Raw genomic sequence first — 23,237 nt, 5'->3', positions numbered from 1 at the left:
TACTTGAATGCACTCACATTCTCCATATCCTCACCATCCAACCTCATTGCACACTCTGTGACTTCATTCCTCTCAAACACCATAACTTTACTTTTGTTTACATTAACTTTCAGATTCCTCCTCCTACACACTGTCCCAAATTCATTCACCAAACCTTGCAACTCCCATTCATCTTCACTCAACAGTACTGTATCATCAGCAAACAGCAACACCGGAAGCTTCCAAATCTCACCCTCATTCATTAGAGCCACCCCCACATCCACTGCCCTACCCTGCACCTCCTTTACAACCCCATCCATGTATATATTAAACAGCCATGGAGACATCACACAACCCTGTTTCAGTCCCACATTGAGATCAAAGACCTCACTCAGCTCACCATCCACCCGCACCGTAACCCTAGCTCCCTCATACATACTCTTCACGGCACTCAACAATTTTCCCTCCACTCCATATATTCTTAATACCTTCCACATACCTTGCCTATCTATTCTGTCATAAGCTTTCTCCAAGTCCATGAAGGCAGCATACACTTTCCTTCCCTTCTCTAGATACTTCTCCACTAAACATCTTAGAACAAATATCTGATCTACACACCCTTTTCCCTTCCTAAATCCCCCTTGTTCTTCTCCAACTAGCTCCTCTGTCATATGCCTAACCCTATCAATGAGTATTCTACCATATATTTTACCAGTCACACTAAGTAGGCAAATACCCCTATGGTTACCACATACTTCTCTCTCTCCTTTTCCTTTGTATAAAGGAACAATTATACCTGATTTCCAGTCCTCTGGAACCCTTCCCTCTTCCCAAGCCAATCTACACAACTTCCATATCCACTCCACAACAATCTCACCCCCATACCTAAGCATTTCACCACACACTCCATCAATTCCTGGGGCCTTTCTCAACTTAATCTTCTTCATCGCTTCCACTACTTCCGCCCTACTGATCTCTTCCTCCCTCCTCTCATCTCTTCTTCTCCCAGCCATTCCCCAACCACTTATACTCGCACTGCTCTCACTCTCCACATTCAACAAATCCTCAAAGTGCTCCTTCCATCTCCTCAGTTTCTCTCTCTTCTCCACCAACAATCTATTATTCCTATCTTTCACTCCCCTACTATTTCCCCTTTCACACTGCCTTACTTTCTTTACCTCCTTCCAAAACAATTTCTTACTCTCCCTCCATTTCACACTCAGATTCCTCCCAAACTCCTCATCCACTTTCTTTTTACTCTCCTTCACCAGTCTCTTAACCTCCCTTCTCCTGCTCACATATACCTCTCTCTTCTCTCTCTCGTCTTCTCCCCTACCTCTACTCGCTAACCATTCACTACATGCCTTCTTCGTTTGTTCCACAGCTCGTTTCACCTCATCATTCCACCATGCTGTCCCTTGCATCTCCTCCTCACTCCACAAACCGCCTCACACGCTGCGCCTATTTCTTCTGTGAATATCTTACATACGTCTTCCACCCCTTCCATCTGCTCTAGCTCATACCTTCCCAGTCTTTCTTCCATTATGCTCTTATACTCTGTCATTTTCTCACTATCTTGCAATTTCTCCACTCTTCTCACAGGAGTTGCTTCCTCCTGTCTTCCCCTTCGTCTCCTCAACCACTTTCTTTGCAGCTCTTGCCTTGGCCATCACTAAGTGATGGTCCGAGACTCCATTCCCCCACCCTCTCCACACTCTTGCATCCAACACTTGTCTTCTCATTCGCTCATCCACACACACATAGTCTATCATTGCCTTTCGTTCAACAAGTTCACCATCCATCCTCCTCATTACTCTCCATGTATACCGGTGGATCATCTTATGCCGAAAGTAGGTGTTGGCTATTGCCAACCCCTTACCAGCACAGATGTCCACCAAAGCACTTCCATTCCCATCTACGTCAGCTGGCACACCCCACTGACTGACCACTCCATCCACTCGTGCATTCCCAACTTTGCCATTCATGTCTCCAATCAACAGCACTCTCTCGCTCCTCTCAAACTTGTCCATACACGCTTCTACACTCGCCCAAAACTCATCTTTCACTCTTGCCACTCGATCCTCTGTCGGGGCATACACACATACAATCGCCCACGCTTGTATACCTACTTTCATCCTCACCCATACAATCCTTGCACCCACTGTTCCATACTCTCTTATATTCTCCTTCCACTTCTTGCTTATCATCAGACATACTCCCTCTCTTGCCCTCTCATTTTCATTGACTCCCGCACATATACCTAAACCATATTCCCATTCTCTCACCCTTTCACCTTTCCATTTAGTTTCAGTCAGTCCACATATATCCACTTTTGCATCGTCAAGCACCTGAACAATCTCTCTCTCTCTCACTTCATCATTCACTCCTCTCACATTCCACGTTCCCACCCTAAGAATGTCCTTCGTCCGTTCCTTTGTCGTCAACGTATGGTCTGTCCGGGTCCGAGGCGCTTTGTTCGCTTTTTTAGTTAGTTCTTTTTACGGGGTGGGGCACTAACCCACCACCAACCCTTTTAGTCACCTCGTACGACAAGCAGGGATACTGGGGGAGTATTCTTGAAACCCCCCTACCCCCAGGGGGGTAACATAACAACTGCCAATACATACATTCCCCCCCCAATCATCCCCCACAATACCACACAATAATTCTCAAAAACACCACATCACTAACATATCCAACATAATCTTGGGTGGTGATTTCAATGCCAAGGCATCGGCCTGGCATGTCAACAACCCTTACACAGACAGAGGACTGGTATTACAATCCCAAACAGATAATCTTTTCATCCTTAACGATCTTCATCAACATACCCATATCCCACAGCAAGCCCTCTTCTTCCCATCATCCCCAGACATCACCTTTTGCTCCCAAAACCTCGCCCCCACATCCCGGAGAGTGGTCAAAACCCTTGGCTCTGACCGTACCCCAGTCATTATCACTACCAAAACCAGAATCACCCAAGTTTGCGACAGACACACATACACACACACTAATTATAAGAAGCCCAACTGGGAGGCCTTTACAAATGAAGCAGAACAACAGTATGAAACATTAAACAGTACATCCATCACAAACATCAACACTGCTGTGCACACTTTCAATACAATTATTCAAAATGCAGACAAAAGACACATCCCTAGAGGCAACAGAAAGAGACACAGTCCCAATTTCACACCAGAAATTCAAGGCAAGATCGTGCTAGAAGAGTGAGAGAAGAGTTCTGGACAAATGTGGAAATGTGCATGGAAAAGTTTGGAAGGAAAGAGAGAGTGTTTCTGATTGGTGATATGAATGGTAAAGTTGGTAATGTGAAGGTGGATGGAATAGTTGGTGAGTGGGGTGTGCCTGCTGAGATAGATGAGAATGGGAGTGCGTTAGTGGACATTTGTGCTGGGAGGGGGTTGGTGATAGCCAATACCCTCTTCAGGCATAAAATGATCCACAGGTATACATGGCGAGTGATGAGAAAGGTGGGTGGTGAACTGAATGAAAGGAAGGCAATGATTGATTATGTGTGTGTGGATGATAGGATGCGAAGATTGTAAAGGATGCAAGAGTGTATAGAGGTTGGGGGAGTGGACTTTCTGACCACTACTTGGTGGTGGCCAGAATTAGGATGCAAGTGAGATGGAGGAATAGAAGAAGGGAAAGACGAGAGGAAGGAGTAGTTGCAAGGAGAGTGGAAAGGTTACATGAGGATGAGAAAAAGGCAGAGTATAAGAAAGAAGTGGAGGAACGATTGGGCAAATATGAATTGGAGCAGATGGGAGACGTGGAAGGTGTGTGTAAGATATTTACAGAAGAAATATGTGCAGCATGTGATGTGGTGTGTGGAAGGAAGAGAAGGCGGAGGGGGATGCAAGGAACAGCGTGGTGGACTGAAGAGGTGAAACAGGCTGTGGCACAAAAGAAGAAAGCATACAATGAATGGGTGAGAAATAGGGGCGTGGAAGAAGTTGAGAGGCGGAAGAGAGAGTTATATGTGGAAAGGAAGAGAGAGGTGAAAAGATTAGTAAGAGAGAGTAAGAAGAGAGTGGATGAGCAATTTGGAAGGAATTTGAGTGTAAAGTGGAGGGACTGTAAGAAAATGTTCTGGAGAGAAGTGAAAAGAGTAAGACAGGGTGGAAGTGAAGTTAGCAGGGGAGTGAAAGATAAAAATGGTAGATTACTAGTGGAGAAGGGAGAAAAAGTGAGCAGATGGAGAGAACACTTTAAGGAACTGTTGAACATGGAGGATGGAAGTAATGCGAGTATAAGTGGCTGGGGAATGGCTGGGAGAAGGAGGGAGGTGAGAAGACAGGAAGAAATCAGTAGGATAGAAGTTGTGGAAGCAATGAAGAAAGTTAAATCGGGGAAAGCCCCAGGAATTGATGGAGTGTGTGGTGAAATGCTGAAGCATGGGGGAGAGATAGTAGTAGAATGGATGTGGAAGATGTGCAGATTGGCCTGGGAGGAAGGTAGAGTCCCAGAGGATTGGAAGTCAGGTATAATTATTCCCTTGTACAAAGGAAAAGGGGAAAAAGAAGTGTGTGGTAATCATAGGGGCATTTGTCTTCTTAGTATAATAGGAAAAGTGTATGGTAGGATACTTATAGATAGAGTTAGAGAAAGAACAGAGAAATTAGTTGGAGAAGAACAGGGGCTTTAGGAAGGGAAGAGGTTGTGTAGATCAGATATTCATTCTCAGATCATTAGTGGAAAAGTTTCTAGAGAAGGGAAAGAAGTTGTATGCGGCTTTCATGGATTTGGAGAAAGCATATGACAGGGTGGATAGACAAGGATTGTGGAAAGTGTTAAGAATATATGGAGTAGATGGGAAGTTGTTGAATGCTGTGAAGAGTATGTACGATGGTGCGAAGGCTGCAGTGCATGTGGATGGTGAACTAAGTGAATTTTTCTCTTTGAATGTTGGGTTGAAACAGGGATGTGTCATGTCTCCATGGTTGTTCAATCTGTACATGGATGGGGTAATAAAGAGGTACAAGGTAGGGTAGTGGATGTTGGAGTGGCCCTGGTGAGAGAGGATAGTGTTTGGAAACTCCCTGTACTGTTGTTTGCAGATGATACTGTGTTGTTGAGTGAAGACGAAGGGGAGCTGCAAGGCTTGGTGGATGAGTTTGAGAGAGTGTGTAAGAAACGGAACCTAAAGGTGAATGTAGGGAAGAGTAAAGTGATGGTCTTTGAGAGAGGTGAAGTTAGTGAATGTACAGCGAGGTTAGATGGTGAGGAATTGGAAAATGTGAGTACGTTTAAGTATTTGGGTAGTGTGATGAGTAAGGATGGAGGTTTGGAGGGTGAAGTGCTTGAAAGGGTACAGCAGGGAAGAAAGGTTGCTGGTTCCTTGAAAGCAGTGATAAGAAACAGGGAAGTGAGCATGGAAGTGAAAAAGTTACTACATGACAGTATTGTGATACCAACTCTAACGTACGGAAGTGAAGCTTGGACATTGTTGGAAGGACACAAGTCAAGAGTGAAAGCAGTGGAAATGAGTTATTTAAGAGGAGCCTGTGGAGTCACATGGAGAGACAGGCTGACGAATGAGGATATAAAGGAGCGTTGTGGTGTGGATGTGGATGTGATAGGAAGCGTTATGAGGAACACACTGAGGTGGTTTGGCCATGTGGAGAGGATGGAGGGTGAAAGACTGATGAAGAGAGTGTATGTGAGTGAGGTGGAGGGGGGAAGAGGGAGGGGGAGGCCGAGGATGAGATGGAGGGATGGGGTGGAGAGGTATATGAGAGAGGGGGGTGTGAGTTGGGAGCAGGGCAGTGAAATGGCGGGGGACAGGGCGACTTGGAGGCGATTTGTTTGTGGCCACCCCAAACGGGATTGAGGCGTCTGGCAATAGATAGATAGATAGATAGAAATTCAAGGCTTCATCAGTCAATGCAACACTCCCCAACACGCCATACAAAAGACACGGTACAATAAATACAAGCACTCAACACTCAAATAAACAATATCAGAGCAGCAAACACTAAACTGGAATAATTATCTCCAAACATTTGATCACAAAACAAACAGCAGCAAACTCTACAAAACATTAAACAGCATCACAGTCTCCAACAGCAATATTATACAATCCCATGCTGCCATCACAAGACACCATACCCTCAAACAAACAACAAGCACACACTCTCATCAATCACTTTTCACACGTCAGTCATCTAAACTCCCATCGTGACGACTGACGTGTCATCTGACACAAGAGACAGTTCCCTACAGACCCAGACTTTGTACCCTTCACTTACAACCAGATGAAGTACATCATTAGCAACCTTAAGCACTCATCTACCTGTGGCCCAGACAACATAAGCAACAAACACCTTAAATCTTGGACCACAAGGCATACAAGCACTCACCAACATATCAAACTACAGCTACTCACATGACATACTGTAATACCCAACATCTGGAAGCATGGGACAATCATCACTATCGCCAAACTCAACAAAGACCCTAAGCTGCCTTCCTCACACTGCCCCATCACACTTCTCTGCACCCACCCCAAGTCACTAAATGACTATAGTCACAGTGCATGACTCTGAGGTTGCCATTGTCATACCATGGCAACCTACCTGTCAATGGTGTGTCCGATTTCGTATCATATTATACACAAATCATATTATTATACACAAATATTATTACAGTATACACAAACATAGTACTGTATACACAAATCACAAGTGTATAATTTTATACACTATTGGAAACATTGTTGACCGGTAGGCTGCCAGGTACGATAATGACAACCTCAAAGTCATGTGCTGCGACTAAAGTATTACAATTAGTATCATCTCACATTCCCGTTGCCCCATCACAACATGGTTTTACACCATTACACTGCACAAACACTCTTCTTAAAGACCTTACACAAAGAGTTTTTGATGGCATCAATTACGCTAGGGCACCACACAGAACACTCCTAGTCACACTAGACATTAACAAAGCTTTTGATGCCATCCTCCGCAATAACCTCACAAACAAAATATTCAACACAAACATGCACAATAACACATAAAGATGGCTGGCAAACTACTTAGCAGGCAGATGTGAACATGTAACATTTGCCGGTCAGTCATCGAACATCAGAAACGTCACAAACGGCGTCCCTGAAGGATCTATTTTGTCCCCTACTATCTTTAACCTATACATGCACACCATACCCACACCCCAAACACCACAAATACACATAGCTTCCTATGCAGACGACACACTTACATGTACACACCAAAATGCAAACACAGCCACACACGTCCTCCAAGCTTACCTCAACACACTACATGAATGGTTCACCACAAACAGACTCAATGTATCCCCTGCCGAATCTACAGTGACCCTTCTCACAAACTGGACAGCAGAACATAGTCACATTCCACCTCACCATAAACAACACCCTCCTGCCAGACACACACACAAAATCCTTGGTGTAATATACAATACATCAATGTCATTGAAACAACACATCTCAAACATTAAAAGTAACACCAAGACTCAATGCCCTAAGGTTACTTGCCCATACAACATTCGGACACAACAAAGAAACCACCACCACAGTATACAAACAATATATACATTCAGTGATGAATTATGCAAGCCCTGCTTGGGCTTCAAACCTCATGAAAACACACTACAATGCACTCCAGACCATTCAGAACAAGGCCCTAAAAATAATCACAGGCTGCACAGCTACAACACCTACAGACCACCTACACCAAGAAACCAGAGTCCTCAAAGTCAAGGATCATCTAGACATGAGAGGCACACAAATTCTTGCCGGTGCCTCCACAAACCCACATCATCCACTACACTACTGTACATGGCAGCACCTCCACACACACCAAGGAACATCAAAACAATATCCAGCACACAATATCATACACAAATACTGTCATCTCTCCCCCCGTGTCCACCTCAAACCAGCTTCCAGAAGCATATCCATGCTCAAATCACTCGCTGCTCCATTCAGTCACTCCAAGACAACACACAGCTGCACGAACAGCCTCCTGATATCCACCCTTCTTAATCCTACTTCCTTGATGAGGACAGGGTCCACCTGGCCAGTCTGAAATGTGTTCATCATCCAGCCCTCTTGAGTTATCAGAAGAGGCTGGATGACTCCACTGCTGATGCCTGTCCAGGATGCAACACAGCACCCCATACTATTAAGCACATTATAGAAGACTGCACTACACAGAACTCCCTGGCCCAACAACACAACATACACTCCTTGAGAGCTCTGTGGGAAAGCCTGGTCTCAGCCGTGGCCTTCCCAAGGGACTCGGGGCTGTTCAGCTAGACTGCCTAGGGAACAACTACTACTATTACAACTATCACAGACAAGCAGTCACCCCTACAGTGAACCAATGTTCCTATGCAGCTGACAGTGACTCGCCACAGTGAGGCACAGGGATTAGTATGGTTTGGTTCCTGAGTGGACGCCACATTTGCATTCCTCCACCCAGTTAAGAGGGGCACTACAGTAGGCTTCATGTAACCCAGTTATTTGATTACATGTTTGCTCAGTAGCTATTTCTTCTACTGATAAAGCAGAACCCTTACCTCAGACACTCTCCTCCAATTCCACTTCAGATGATTCCAGTGCTGTTTCTCCATCACTTTCCACCTCTGACTTCCTCATGCTGACATTAAAATTTCTTCAACTGATGTATTTTCTGCCATCACTGGCCTCAATACTAACAAGGCATATGGGCCTGATGGGGTCCCTCCAGTTATCCTCAAGAACTGCACTTCTGTGCTTACATTCTGCCTAGGTAAACTCTTTCACCTTTGTCTGTCAGGTTGTACCTTTCCTTCTTGTTGGAAGTTTTCTCTCATTCAGCATGTTCCACAGAAGGGTGACCATTCCCCGCCCTCTGCTGCCCAATGCTTTAACACTGTTTACTTCAATAGTTTTTTTAGTCTATTAACAAAAAATTTTATAGCACCTTTCCTATCACAGTCTTCTTTCAGATCGACAGTATGGGTTCCGCCAGAGGTACTCCACTGATGATGATCTCACCTACATTTCAGACTCCTGGTCATCCTCCTTTTGGGATTTTGGCAAAAGTTTTGCCATAGTACCTGACATATAAAAGCTTTCGATTGAGTCTGGCATAAATCTTTAATTTCCAAACTGCCCACTTATGGCTTCTATTCTTCTATCTGTGCCTTACATTCCTAGCTTCCTTTCTGGTCAGGCTACAGCTGCTGTTGTAGACACCCACCATTCTTCTCCTAGAGCTATCAATAGTGGTGTTCGTCAGGGCTCTGTCCTATCACCAACTCTCTTCCTTCTATGCCTCAAAGGTTTTCTAAGCTGTACACCTAACCCTAACCAGTCATATGCTGAGGACTCCACCCTTCACCTTTCCATTCGCTTCCCACAGTGTCCATCTCTGCAGTTACTTCAACAAACAAGGGATGAGGCTATGGCACACCTAACATCTGACTTGGCTCATCCCAGATTGGGGTAAAAGTAATCCTGTTGTTTTTAATGCATCAGAAACTCAATTCTTACATCTATCAACCCGACAAAATCTTCCGCAGAGGTATCCTTTAATTTTTAACAATATTCACCTTAATCCCATTATCTTTAAACATACTTGGGGTTTCATCCTCTCGGGATTTATCTTGGAAGGAGCATAGTACCTCTCATAAAATCTGCATCCAGGAGCTTAGGTGTGCTAAGCTGACTCCATGACTTCTTTACCTCTGCACAGTTGTTGACTTTATACACGGGCTTTATTCATCCCTGTGTAGAATATAACTCTCACGCAGGGAGGCTCCCCACATACAGCTTTTCTCAACGAGGTGGAGTCAAAGGTTTTTTGTCTCATTAACTCTCCTCCTCTTACTGGCTTCCTTCAACCTCTGTCTCTTTGCAACACTGTTGCATCTTTTCTCATTTCTACTGCTACTTCAATGACCACTGCTCCTCTGAACTGTCTGCTTGCTTCCCTCCACCATTACAGTGGGCCAGTAACACCCGTCTAGCAACAAATTCTCATTCCATCTCTGTCCAACTTTCTAATGCAAGAGTTAACAGTTATTCCCAGTCCTTCATGTATGCAACAGGTCAACTCTGGAGCTCTTTGTCTGTTAGTACTTCCTATTACCTACGATCTCCAGTCTTTCAAACAGTGTGTCCAGGTATCTCAAAATGAACGGATCTTGAATTTGGCTCTCTGTTATCTTATTTTTGTTTCTTCTTGGAGGGAACAGTCTTGTGGGCTCCTGCCCTTTGGTTCCCTCTTTCTTACATTAAAAGAACAAAAAAATGCTGGAAATGGTTTCCTGAGTTGCAGGAAACCATTTGGCTTGTGCAAAGGTGCAAAGCAACCTTAAGTGCAAAGAAGAGTAATAAACAGACAGGGAGGATGGAAGAAATAAGATGAGAGGAGAACAGACACAGAAATAAATGATAGACATGAAGGAAAAAGTTGGTAACAGTACATCAAGTGAGTGGATGATGGGTGCTCCCACCTGCCACCAGTTAGATGTAGTAAGACACAATACGGCTGAATTGAAATATCTTTCTTAACACACCTACTGACTGGATCACTCTCTTCTTCTGCATGTCATTCAGCCTAGCCAGAAGGTCACTGTAGTCTTTTAGTGTCTCTGCCACTTGAGCCCGGGTGTCTTCCATGTCCTCTGAGAAGTACACAGTCCCCACAGAAGACCTCTGAGACAGGGAAGAGAAGATACAGCCATAGTTCCTCCACCTTAACTGGGTGGAGATTTTTGTCATTCTGCAGCTTATATTCCATGGATCCATGACAGAGTAAGGAAATAATATGGTTCTTCATCCATACTATAACACTTCACTGTGCCTAGCACCATATTCTAATGTTCACCTCTTATTACAGCTCAGCATTCAAGATGTACAGATGCCAGTTTCAGGCCAAGTTAAAACTAATAATGTAGCATACACTCTCCTATAACACAACATTCTGATCCCAACACTGTCATTTTATACATATTTTGTGTTATATGAATTATCCATCTGTCTATCTATTGCCAGATGCCTCAATTCCCCATAAGGTGGCCACAAACAAATCGCCTCCATGTCTCCCTGTCCCCCAGCGTTTCACTGCCCTCCCCCCCAGCTCACACCTCCCTCTCTCATATAACTCTCCACTCCATCCCTCTGTCTCATCCTCGGCCTCCCTCTCCCTCTCCCCCCTTCTACATACTGACATACACTTTCCTTGTTAGCCTCTCGTTCTCCATCCTCTCCATATGGTTAGGCCACCTCAGTTTGTTTCTCCTAATGCTTTCTATCAAATCCACATTAACACCACAATGCTCCTTCACTTCCTCATTTGCCAGTCTCTCTCTCCATGTACCTCCACATGCTCCTCTCAAATAACTCATTTCCACTGTTTTCACTCTTGACTTCTGTCCCTCCAACAATGTCCAAGCTTCACGTCCATATGTTACAGTTGTTATCACAATAATATCATGCAGTGACTTTTTTACTTCCATGCTCATTTCCCTATTTCTTATCACTGCTTTCAAAGTAACCAGCAACCTTTCTTCCTTGTTGCACCGTTGCACTTCATCCTCATCCTCCAAACTTCCATCCTTACTCATCATACTACCCAAGTACTTAAATGCACTCACATTTTCCATTTACTCATCATCCAACCTCACTATAAATTCAGTGATTTCATTTTTCTCAAAGACCATAACTTTCCTCTTCCCTACATTCACTTTTAGATTCTGTTTCTTACACACTCTCCCGGACTCACTCACTAAGCCTAGCAGTTCCCTTTCATCTCCACTTAACAATACAGTGTCATCTGCTAACAACTGTACAGAAAGTTTCCAAACGCTGCCCTCTCTCATCAGGGCCACTCCAGTATTCACTGTCTTACCTTACAGCTCTTTTATAAGCCCATCCATATACATATTGAACAACCATGGAGATATGACACATCCCTGTTTCAATCCAACATTCAGATACAAAAATTCACTCAATTCACTATCCATACGCACTGCTGCCTTAGCACCTTCATACATACTCTTCACGGCATTCAGCAACTTCCCATTTACTCCAAATATTCTTAATATTTTCCACTTTCCGTGCCTATCCACTCTGTCATATGTTTTCTCCAAATCCATGAAAGCCACATACAACTTCTTTCCCTTATCTATAAAATTTTCCTCTAAAGACTTAAGGATCAATATATGATCTACACAACCTCTTCCCTTTCTAAAACCTCCTTTTTCTTCTCCAACTTATTCCTCTGTTATTTTCCTAGCCCTGTCAGTAAGTATCCTATCATATAGTTCTCCCATTACATTAAGAAGACAAATGCCCCTATGATTACCATACAGTTCTGTTTCCCCTTCTCCTTTGCTCAGGGGAATAATTTTACCTGACTTCCAATCCTCTGGAACTCAACCTTCCTCCCAGGCAAATCTGCACATCTGCCATATCCATTCTACTACTATCTCTTCCCAATGCTTCAGCATTTCACCACACACTTCATCAATTCCTGGGGCTTTCCCCAATTTAACTTTCTTCATTGCTTCCACTACTTCCATTCTACTGATTTCTTCCTCTCTTCTCAAATCACTTTCTCCCAGCCATTCCCCAGCCACTTATACTTGCATTAATTTCCTTCTCTATGTTTAATAGTTTCTTAAAGTGATATCTCCATATGCTCACTTTTTCTCGCTTCTCCACTGTCAATCTACCATTTTTATCTTTCACTCCCCTACTAACTTCTCTATCACCCTGTCTGACTTTCTTTACCTCATTCCGGAACATTTCTTACATTCCCTTCATTTTGCGCTCCAATTCCTTCCAAATTCCTCATCCACTTTCTTTTTATTTTCTCTTGCAAATCTTTTTACCTCTCTGCTCCTCTCTACATGTAATTCTCTCCTCCATCTCTCAGCTTCCTCCATGCCTCTGCTTCCCATCCACTCACCATATGCTTTCTTCTTTTGCACCACAACTTATCTCACCTCTTCATTCCACCATGCTGTTCCTTGCACCCCTTACATCTTTTCTTCACCCCACACACCATCTCACATGCTGCACAGATTTCTTCGGTGAATATCTTGCACACACCTTCCACTTCCCCCATCTGCTCCAAATCATATTTACCCAATCACTCCTCCACTTTCCTCTTTTATTTATATATATATATATATATATATATATATATATATATATATATATATATCCTCTTGCAACTTCTCTGCCCTCACTGTATGGACTACTTCCTCCTGTCCTTCCCACCTTCTATTCCTTCATTGCACTTGAACCTTGACTTTTACCACCACCAAGTGGTGGTCCAAAGTCCACTCCCCCAACCTCTGTATGCTCTTCCATCCATTACATAACTTCTCATTCTCTTATCCACTACACACAATCAGTCACTGCCTTCCGTTCATTCAATTCACCATGCACCCTTCTCACCACTTGCCTCGTATACCAGGGGATCATTTTGTGCCTAAAGAGGGTACTGGCTATCACCAACCCCCTCCCCCCCTCCCTGCACAAATGTCCACTACAGCATTGCCATTCTCATCCATTTCTGCAGGCACACTCCACTCACCAACTACTGTACTTCATCCACCTTCATATTCCCTACTTTTCCATTCATATCTCCATTCAAAAACACTCTTTCATTCCTTTCAAACTTTTCCATGCACGCTTCCACGTTTTCCCAGAACTCTTCTTTCACTCTGCTTGCATGATCTTGCATACAATCGCCCATGTTTGTAATTTTACTTTCAGTCTTACCCATACAATCCTTGAACCAACTGATCCATACTTTCTTATACTCTCCATTCATCTCTTGCACAAAATAATACATACACCCTCTTCTGCCCTCTCATTCTTACCTTTCCCATGCATATACCCCATCCATACTCCCACTCTCTTAAACCCTTGGGTCTCCATTTAGTCCCATTTAATTCACATATGTCCACTTTTGGACCCTCATGCACCTGGACAATCTCTCCCTCTTTCACCTCATCATTTGCACCTCTTACATTCCATTCATGTTGTAATCCGAACCATGTCCTTTGGCGGTGTGTATAAAAAAAAAAAAAAACTAACCTTCCCCATCGCCCCTAATGACCCCCCTAAACCTGCCCTACTTGCCCCAAATTATTCTTGAAAGTACCTAACACTAATACACATTTTTAAGACACATCTACTGTATTTACATGAACTGTGGAAGTGCTATGTGCAATGAAAAAAAGAAAAAACAGTTACTCTATTAATCATTTTGCAGTATATTCCCTCCTATAACTGTAATAGCAAAAAATCTGCTTGGGGATCTGAGATACTGAATATAATGCTCATAAACAAAAAATTTTCAGATCTGAGATGCTGCAAATAATACTCATTTTCAGATCTGAGATATTACATGTAATACTCATGAACAAAAAATTTTCAGATCTGAGATACTGCATATAATGCTCATAAACAAACAATTATCAGATCCAAGATATTGTCTATAATATTCATAAACAATATCCAGATCTGAGATACTGCATATAATGCTCATAAACAAACAATTATCAAATCTAAGATACAGGACATAGAATAAAAAATTTTCAGATCTGAGATACTGCATAAAATGTTCATAAGCAAACAGTTTTCAGATCCGAGATACTGCACAAAATGCTCATTAAAAAAAAAAAAAAGAAAAAAAAAAAAAAGAGAGAGAGAGAGAGATACTGCATATAATGCTCATAATTGAACAATTTTCTGATACAGAGGCAGCAGTGATCGTTTGATCTTTTTTAAGAAAACTTTTGTAAAAAATAATGGTATTAACAGCATGTACAATATCTTAAGTGCCAAAACCTTCTCCAATCCTTCAGGTAACTGACGTGTAATATTCAAAGCTTTAACTCTTTACATTTATGATGAGGATAGCAGAGAAGAAAGATATCTAAAATGTCTGCACCATCTCTTATTACTGGGAGAGTTCAGCCACAACAGTAGGATGATATGGCCACATACTGTACAATACTTGTCCAAATTATATGATGATACAATGACAATTAATAACTACACAAAAATTTACTAATGAAAAAATGTTTTATAGTTAATACAAAAATCTTCTCGACTGTACTACACCAGTTACATCTAAATACTTAAAATGTTTTTACAGTAAAACCTCTTTAAGTCGACCCTGCAAAAGGCAGAATATATGGTAAGACGAACTCAGACCGAGCCTTGCCACTCTGTGGAAATTTCCCACAAATCTGTGGGAGAATTGGCCTTTCATAGGAAATTTTGTGGGAGGACATTTCAGCCATTAAATTTGTGTGATTTTTTTGTGGGAATTTTACCCCCATGTGGGAACTTTTGTGGATATTTTATCTTTTGTGGGAATATAATCCTGGCTCTGTTGCCCTGACATTCGGGGCTTATGGCTGGCCGAAGGCAGACACACGGTCAGTCTACATCCGACCGTCATCAGGTGAGGTCGCGCCGCTCTTGCCCTGTTGCCTATTTGAATTGTTTCCATCCATCCATCCATCATCCAATACTATATTGCCCCATGAGAAGCGTAAGAGCCCAGGGATAGGCAACTGGTCCTGACATTTAAGGACCAACCTCACCATCCCTGAGTGGCAATATATGAGCAATAAACCCCAACCACCCCATGGATATAAAACTACACAGGCTCAATCTGACTGGAGCGCCTTAATTACCCACTAACCACCAGGCGCCATAATTTGGTTATATGATTACCACCCAGCACAGTAAATGGTTTCTTAGTGTACATGCAAAAATTTGGCTTATCACTCAGTGTAGAGTCACCCACTGGCAAAGCAAAGAGGAAAGAATAAAAGAAAGAAAGACAGAAGAGGGTGTGCAAAGTCACCTGTAGGTAGAAGGAAGAGGAAAGAATGAAGGAAAGAAAGACGGAAGAGGATGGAACGAAGAGAGGAAAGGGCAGACACCCAAAGCAGCACTAGACTAAGTGAATGGATGGTGAGCACCCCCACTGAATTTTAGTTTATTATATTCCATGTGGTACATTTTAGTTTACTATATTCCAAGTTACATTTTAGTTTAACTGACTATCTATTCATCCATCCATCCATCATCCAATCCTACACTGCCCCAGGAGAAGCACAGGCTAGGCAAATTGGTCCTGACATTTAAGATGACAGCGACCAGCCTCACTCATCCCTGAGTGCCATAACATGAACAATAAACCCCAACCACTCCTTGGATATAAACCTTCACCAGCTCAATCTGACTGGAGCACCGTAATTACCCATTAAACCACCAGGCACCATAATTTGGTTATATGGTTATCACCCTGCGTAGTAAATGGTCTGGTGTACAGGAAACCATTTGGCTTGTCACTCAGTGTAGAGTTACCCACAGGCTGAAGGAAGAGGAAAGAATGAAGGAAAGGAAGACAGAAGAGGGAGTGTCAACTCACCTGTAGGCAGAAGGACGAGGAAAGAATGAAGGAACGAAAGAAGAGGAAGGAAGTACCGGTAAATAAGGAGGAGAGGTAAGGGCAGATACCCGAGAGCAGCACTACATCAGTGAGAAGATGGTGAATAAGTGTGAAGTAAGTAAGTGTGGATGTTAACGTAATTTAGCGATTGTTACGCTCCTCCACCTCTGTTTCCAACACAAGCTGCCTAACCTGCGAAAGCTCCTCACACAGACATCTACCAAATTAAAAAACTGAAATGCACCAAACTGTTTTCTAGTGTTTATTTCTATTGCTTTATACCAGCTGGTGGTTTGTGTTCAAAGATTCACACATGGTACAGTACTTCCCCAACTCTGTCTAGCCTAACCTATCCTAGCCTAGCCTATGACATGCACCAAATTGTTTTTCTTGCTTATTTTTATTGCTCTGTAAATGCTCCTTTAGTTTAGTGTTCATAAACAAATAATTAAATAAAATTTGCAACTGTTGTGGGGGTAGTTTAATTTTTTTGCAATTATTTCCGGTTAGTTGGAAAATCTGCTAAGTTGAACAACCCTAGAGTCCCATATACAGTAACCCCTCAATTATCCATCGTAATAGAACCAATGGCATGTCTGGGTAGTGGCAATGTCCGGATAATGAACAATATCCCCCAACTATACCCATACCCTATCTATACCCAATCTCCTACCTGTACCTAACCTATTTGTACAGTACCTCTGCTTATTTTGGTAATTCTCTCTGGTCATTCTGGCATACAGTATTTAGACATCAAAACATACACAGGAATATGCAAATTAATGCAAAACATCAAGAAAACCATTAAAAGAAAAAAAACTGTACAGTACCCCTCCTAACTCTGGCAGTGTTTTCCGGTCATTCTGGCATATTTAGACTTCGATACATACATAGGAATATCCAAATCAATGCTAAACACCAAGAAAACAATGCATAAACAGCAAAAATTCACAAAAAACTTGAAGACAGTTGGAAAATCAGTTACCTTTCTGGGACACAACTGACAGCTGCTCCCAGGGCGTGCGCGCACACACACACACACACACACACACACACACACACACACACACACACACACACAGAAAAAAAAAATCTATGGCCAATTATGCCACCAGAAATTGGTTACATTGGTATAAATGGTATCTTATCATCTTTGCTGGTGTTTATACTATAAGCTACTAAAAACACACAAAACTGATGAGTAAAATAAAACTGCAGTGAGAATAAATGATGTTCAAGAGTGAAACTTACTTTCACATAACTTCCCACCATTCTAGTGCAAAATTTTGCCTGCACCTTGCAAGAGCTAAGCATATGTCTAGATGCAGAATTTCATGAGCTTTCTCATGATGTTTTCGGAATTTTGATGCGACTAATAGTATTCAAATACACATTGCCAAAAACTTTAACCCCTACACCGCGGGCTTGTTTACCAATGACTTGCGTCTGCCGCGGGGTTATTTGGGCTCCGACAGACTCTCAAAAAATATTTGCCAAAAATCAGTTATTAGTCCTAGAATAATAAAATTATATATGCTTATGGCACATACCTTCAGCTTTCTCCTGGAATGATTGTTGAGCCTTCGTCGGTTACCGTAGGACTTGTGGAGACCTCTGAAGTAGGGTAACGAAGTCTCCACTTTACACTTCCCGACAACCCGTAATATGATTACCACAGCCAGACACAAACACTATAAACACTATTCTACAATTTTCAAGTAGTTTGGGATCCATACTAAAAAAAAAAAAAACTGTGAAAGCAATGGAAATTACGAAGGCGCGTCTGATCGTCGCACTGGCACTAGTTCGCTCTTGGTAGTCTGTCATTTATTATTCATAAAACCCCTCACACTTTATATTTCTATTACTATATAACACTTATATATATCTATAGTCTTTATCCATAAGTTTCCTTCAGTAGTATTAGTTTATTGTCACTGTAGGGATTCAATTTCTTTCAGTAAAATACGTAGCATTCACTTTCTCGTCCTGTATACTGGCATTGAGAGTGAATGTCACTTTCATCTTCACTCTCATAACTCATAGCATTCAGACATGCTAGAGTGAAACTTTCACTTTCATTACTCCTAGGGTATATACTCGTATTCTTATAATACTACTCATTTACATTTCTATTTACGTTCTCTATTTTATTTACGTTATTTACATTTCTATTTTATTTACACTGTGTTGTGCACTGTCACTTGAAATAACTTATAAAACTATTTTCCATTGTTCACGTATATTTACATTCATTACTTTCACTTGCTGTTTACACATTATTTACAATTCCACTTGCACTGTTTTACTCAATAGAAAGATCGTAGTCACTCTTTTATCAATTGTCAGCCCTTTACCTCTTTCCACACGAGGTTTAGTAGGGGTAAAGGTCACAGGGCCATTTGCATGGGGGTGAAAAAAGGCCTTGAAGTCAGCAAGAAGAAACATACGTACTCTCGCTTCGGAAGTTGAGAGAGAACTGAGTGATAACGGAGGACCACCAGCGTAGAGGCCTGCTAGGGGTTATTCAGAGTTACCAATATTACTTCTTGAAACAGCTAAGTCTAGCACTGATATGATTGGCAGGAAATCTAGACAATACATTATAAATTTGGTAGTTCCAGGTGAATGTAAATATCACTTAGGTTGCTCCCTTCCCTCCTTACATGTATATTTATTACGAAAATAGATTAGAGGCCTACTTAGGAGATACATATATTCAGAGCTACCAATGTTATATCTTGAAACAGCTTTGTCTAGCACTGATATGATTGGCAGGAAATCTAGACAATACATTATAAATTAGGCAGTTCCAGGTGAGTGTAAATATCACTTAGGGTTCTCCCTTCCCTCCTTACATGTATATTTATTACGAAAATAGATTATAGGGCATATTTCAAGGGGAAAAAAACAGCGAAAATTAGCGAACGAGTGCACGTGAGGTGTTGTCAGGTGATAATTAGCCAATTCCAGGTGTATGGCACTCTCACTTACCTTATTTCTTTCTTGTATATATTATTTGGTATAAGAATAGGACATAGGGCTTATTTCAATGGATGAAATCAGTGAAAAATTCCAGGGAAGATTTACTTAGCGTAGCACGGCCGGGCAGGCGAGAGGACAGGGTAATGGAGGGGGGGTAGGGAGGGGAGTCAAGAACGGGGAGAAATGGCTAAATTGTCAACAATGGATGGGAGTACAGATGAGATTAGGAGTGCTGACTAGTGTTGGACATTGGCAGTACCGATAGATGATACAAGCCCCCACTTGGAAGCCCAGGTGAATTCAAAATAACACAGAATCACAAAAGCGACGCCCCGCGGTATGATCCCTTGCTCCCAAGCGTCACGAAAGTGACGCCCCGCGGTTAAGGGGTTAAAAACTCACGGGTCAGTGCTTTCAGCGCAAAGGAGGGGAGGGACTAAGGGAGTGAGGGGATAGCTGGAAGGCAGGCCTAGAAAGGCGGGGATCATGGTAGGGTGTGGAGGAGGGACGGGAAGGGGGGGGGGAGAAGCAAGGCCGTGTGCAGGATTTTCACCCTTCTGTCACGATGCAGACAGGTGCTTTCACCTGACTTGTGGCTTGCAGTCTGTGTTACTTGTGCAGTGACAGTTGGGGATAACTAAACCCGATGGCTGTGCAACTTTGGACATTCGGTGGGGATGCGTACAGGTGTTTTGGCACCTCTTGTGGGTTACGGTTGGTATTACTTGGGCGCTGGAGGTTCGTAGGGAGTGATCAGGCCACCGCGCAACTTTGACCATTCAGTACAGAGGCAGACAGACAATTTAGCTCAGTTTGTGGTTTATGGTCTATTTCCTGCAAATGGCTACAACCCAGCAGCCACAATACCGATTGTTTGAACACATCAGTTGCCCAGCCGATGTTCTCGGGACTTTTATGTTTGGATAATGACAAGTAAATTCAGATGATGGTTTAATAGAGCTAAGGTCTAGTATTCAGATAATGAACAGGTCTGGATATTGCACGTCCAGATAAATGAGAAATTACTGTAGTTCGACTATGAAGGGTTTACTGGACTTTGAAAATGAGGGGAAAAATGGTCATCAAATTTATGAATCACACACACACACACACACACACACACACACACACACACACACACACACACACACACACACACACACACACACACACACACACACACACACACACACACACACACACACACACACACACACACACACCTGTGTCCCGTCTGGTAATAGTGAAAAAAGTGCAGATTTTGGTCCAACAAGAGTATAAAATATTGTGAAAGTGTAAAGTTTTCGTAGGCTGCATTATGGCGGAAAGAGGTAGCGTTTTGTTTACACTTGATGGCAAAGAATTTGAGGGCTTTACTGACGAGGATAAGGGCAAAGGAAGTGTTAAACTGAATCTAACAAAAGGTTGCAGGAGTGGAGAAAATGGCAGAGAGGAATGTCCAGGAATTAAAGAAGATATGGTTAATAATTAGAGAGTTACAGGAATGGACCTTAGAACAGGATAAAGAGATTAAGATACCTAAGGACAAGTTGGATAACGTCTGTTCATGCGGGCAAGTTACGGAATTAAAATTGAGTAATGAATCTGCCTCTAATGAAATAAAACAGCTCAAGAAGGAAAATAAGAGGTTGGAAGAAGAAAGAGACAGGATGAAAACTAAACTAGATGAGCATGAATCAAAGTCAAGGATGCATGATGAACATATTAAGGAAATCAGGGAGCAGCACAAGGGGTGGAAGATAATCCAGGAGGAAGGAAATATAAATCTGAAGGAGATTATAGAACAACAAAGCAGGGAAAAGGTTGAAAAGGAAGTGGTTAGGGTACTAAGAAGTAGAGAACCTTTAGTCAGGGATATAGCAGAAAAGAAAAAATGCGTGATAATTTCAGGACTAAAAGAAAAGCGGATGTCCGTAAGGTCAGAAAGAGAAAAAGAAGAACTGAATAAGGCAAGAGATAGTATCAGTAGTTATGGAGGGTAACAATGAAGCTCAAGAAGAGATTGAAGAAGTGTTTAGGGTAGGAAAGTACAAGGAGGGAGGAGCGAGGCCATTTAAAGTAAATTTAAGTCTCAAGCAATACTAAATGAAATTATAAACAGAACACGGAAATTATCAGAAAAGGAAGAGCTGAAGAATGTTTGGATAAGGAGAGACACAAATGAGGAAGAAAGAGCTAAGATAAAGGAGCTATTAAAGGAAGTGAAGACAAAAAACGAACAGAGAACGAAGGAGGAGAAGACAGTGTTTTATTGGAAAGTCATGGGTCAGAAACTGAGGAAGTGGTACCGACAGAGAGAGGGAGAGAAGAGGAAATAAAGAACAGTGAAAAAAGTTGGAAAGTGGCATATATTAATGTTAATGGTTCAATATCAGCAAGGTTTGATTACTTGAGGATTCACGAACCAGATATCATGTGCTTTATAGAGACCAAGTTTAAAGAGGATATTGACATCCATATGGGAGATGGCAAATACAAACTGTGGAGAAGAGACAGAAAAGAAAAAACGGGAAGAGGAGTGATGATAGCAGTGAAGAACAACATCAGTGTGGAAAATGTGGAACTGGGAAAGGGTAAGGCTGAAGCGATAAATATGAAACTAGAAACAGGAGAGAATGGCAAGAGAGACATCACAGTGGTATATGTTCCCCCTAAGACAAGGGCTTGGAAGGATGATGAATATCAAGAGATGTAATAGTAGTAGTAGCTGTTCCCTAGGCAGTCTGGCCGAACAGCCCTGAGTCCCTTAGGAAGGCCATGGCCGAGACCGGGCTTTCCCACAGAGCTCTCAAAGAGTGTATGTTGTGTTGTTGGCGTAGGTGATTGTGTGCAATGCAGTCTTCCATAATGTGCTTAATAGTATGGGTTGCTGTGTTGTATCCTGGACAGGCATCAGCAATGGAGTCATCCAGCCTCTTCTGGTAGCTTAAGAGGGCTGGATGGGGCCCACATCTCAGCCTGGCCAGGTGGACCCTGCCCTCACAAGGAACATAGGATTCAGAAGGGTGGATGTCAGGAGGCTGTGCATGCAGCTGTGTGTTGTCTTTAAGCGACTGAATGAAGCGGCGAGTGATTTGAGTGTGGATATGCTTCTGGAAACTGGTCTGAGGTGGGCGAGGGGGGGAGAGATGACAGTATTTGTGTATGGTATCGTGTGCTGGGTGTTGTTTTGATGTTCCTTGGTGTGTGTGGAGGTGCTGCCATGTACAGTAGTGTAGTGGATGATGTGGGTTTGTGGAGGCTGCAGCAAGAAGCTGGGTGCCTCTCATGTCTAGGTGATCCTTGACTTTGAGGACTTTGGTTTCTTGATGTAGGTGGTGTGTGGGTGTAGTAGCTGTGCAGCCTGTGATTATTTTTAGGGCCTTGTTCTGCATGGTCTGTAGAGTCTTGTAGTGTGTTTTGGTGAGGTTAGAAGCCCAGGCAGGGCTTGCATAATTCATCACTGAACGTATGTATTGTTTGTATACTATGGTGGTGGTTTCTTTGTTGTGTCCGAATGTTGTATGGGCAAGTGCCCTCAAAGCATTGAGTCTTGGTGTTATATTATTTTTAATGTTTGTGATGTGTTGTTTAAATGACACTGATGTACTGTATGTTACACCAAGGATTTTGTGTGTGTGTGTGTGTGTGTGTGTGTGTGTGTGTGTGGTAGGGGGGTGTTGTTTATGGTGAGGTGTGGGATGTGAGTGTGTAATGCTGTCCAGTTTGTGAGAAGAGTCACTGTAGATTTGTCACTGTAGATTTGGCTGGGGCTATTTTGAGCCTGTTTGT

At 42.5% G+C, this 23,237-nt stretch overlaps 1 protein-coding gene across 2 annotated transcripts in view; it reads right to left on the bottom strand.

Moving 5' to 3' along the window:
• LOC145402130 (uncharacterized) overlaps positions 1-23,237 on the bottom strand; it is a 52,807-nt gene that overhangs the window by 18,217 nt on the left and 11,353 nt on the right. For both annotated transcript variants that reach the window (XM_080274245.1, XM_080274246.1), the window contains exon 3: positions 10,549-10,687. In XM_080274245.1, coding sequence (XP_080130371.1) covers positions 10,549-10,687 — 139 coding nt within the window. The remainder of the gene's footprint in view (positions 1-10,548; positions 10,688-23,237) is intronic.

The sequence above is a fragment of the Coenobita brevimanus genome, chromosome 57 (genome assembly GCF_032717465.1).
Source record: "Coenobita brevimanus isolate Jiangsu-jjx chromosome 57, ASM3271746v2, whole genome shotgun sequence".
Lineage (NCBI taxonomy): Eukaryota > Metazoa > Arthropoda > Malacostraca > Decapoda > Coenobitidae > Coenobita > Coenobita brevimanus.
This window is presented reverse-complemented; position numbering and strand designations above follow the sequence as displayed.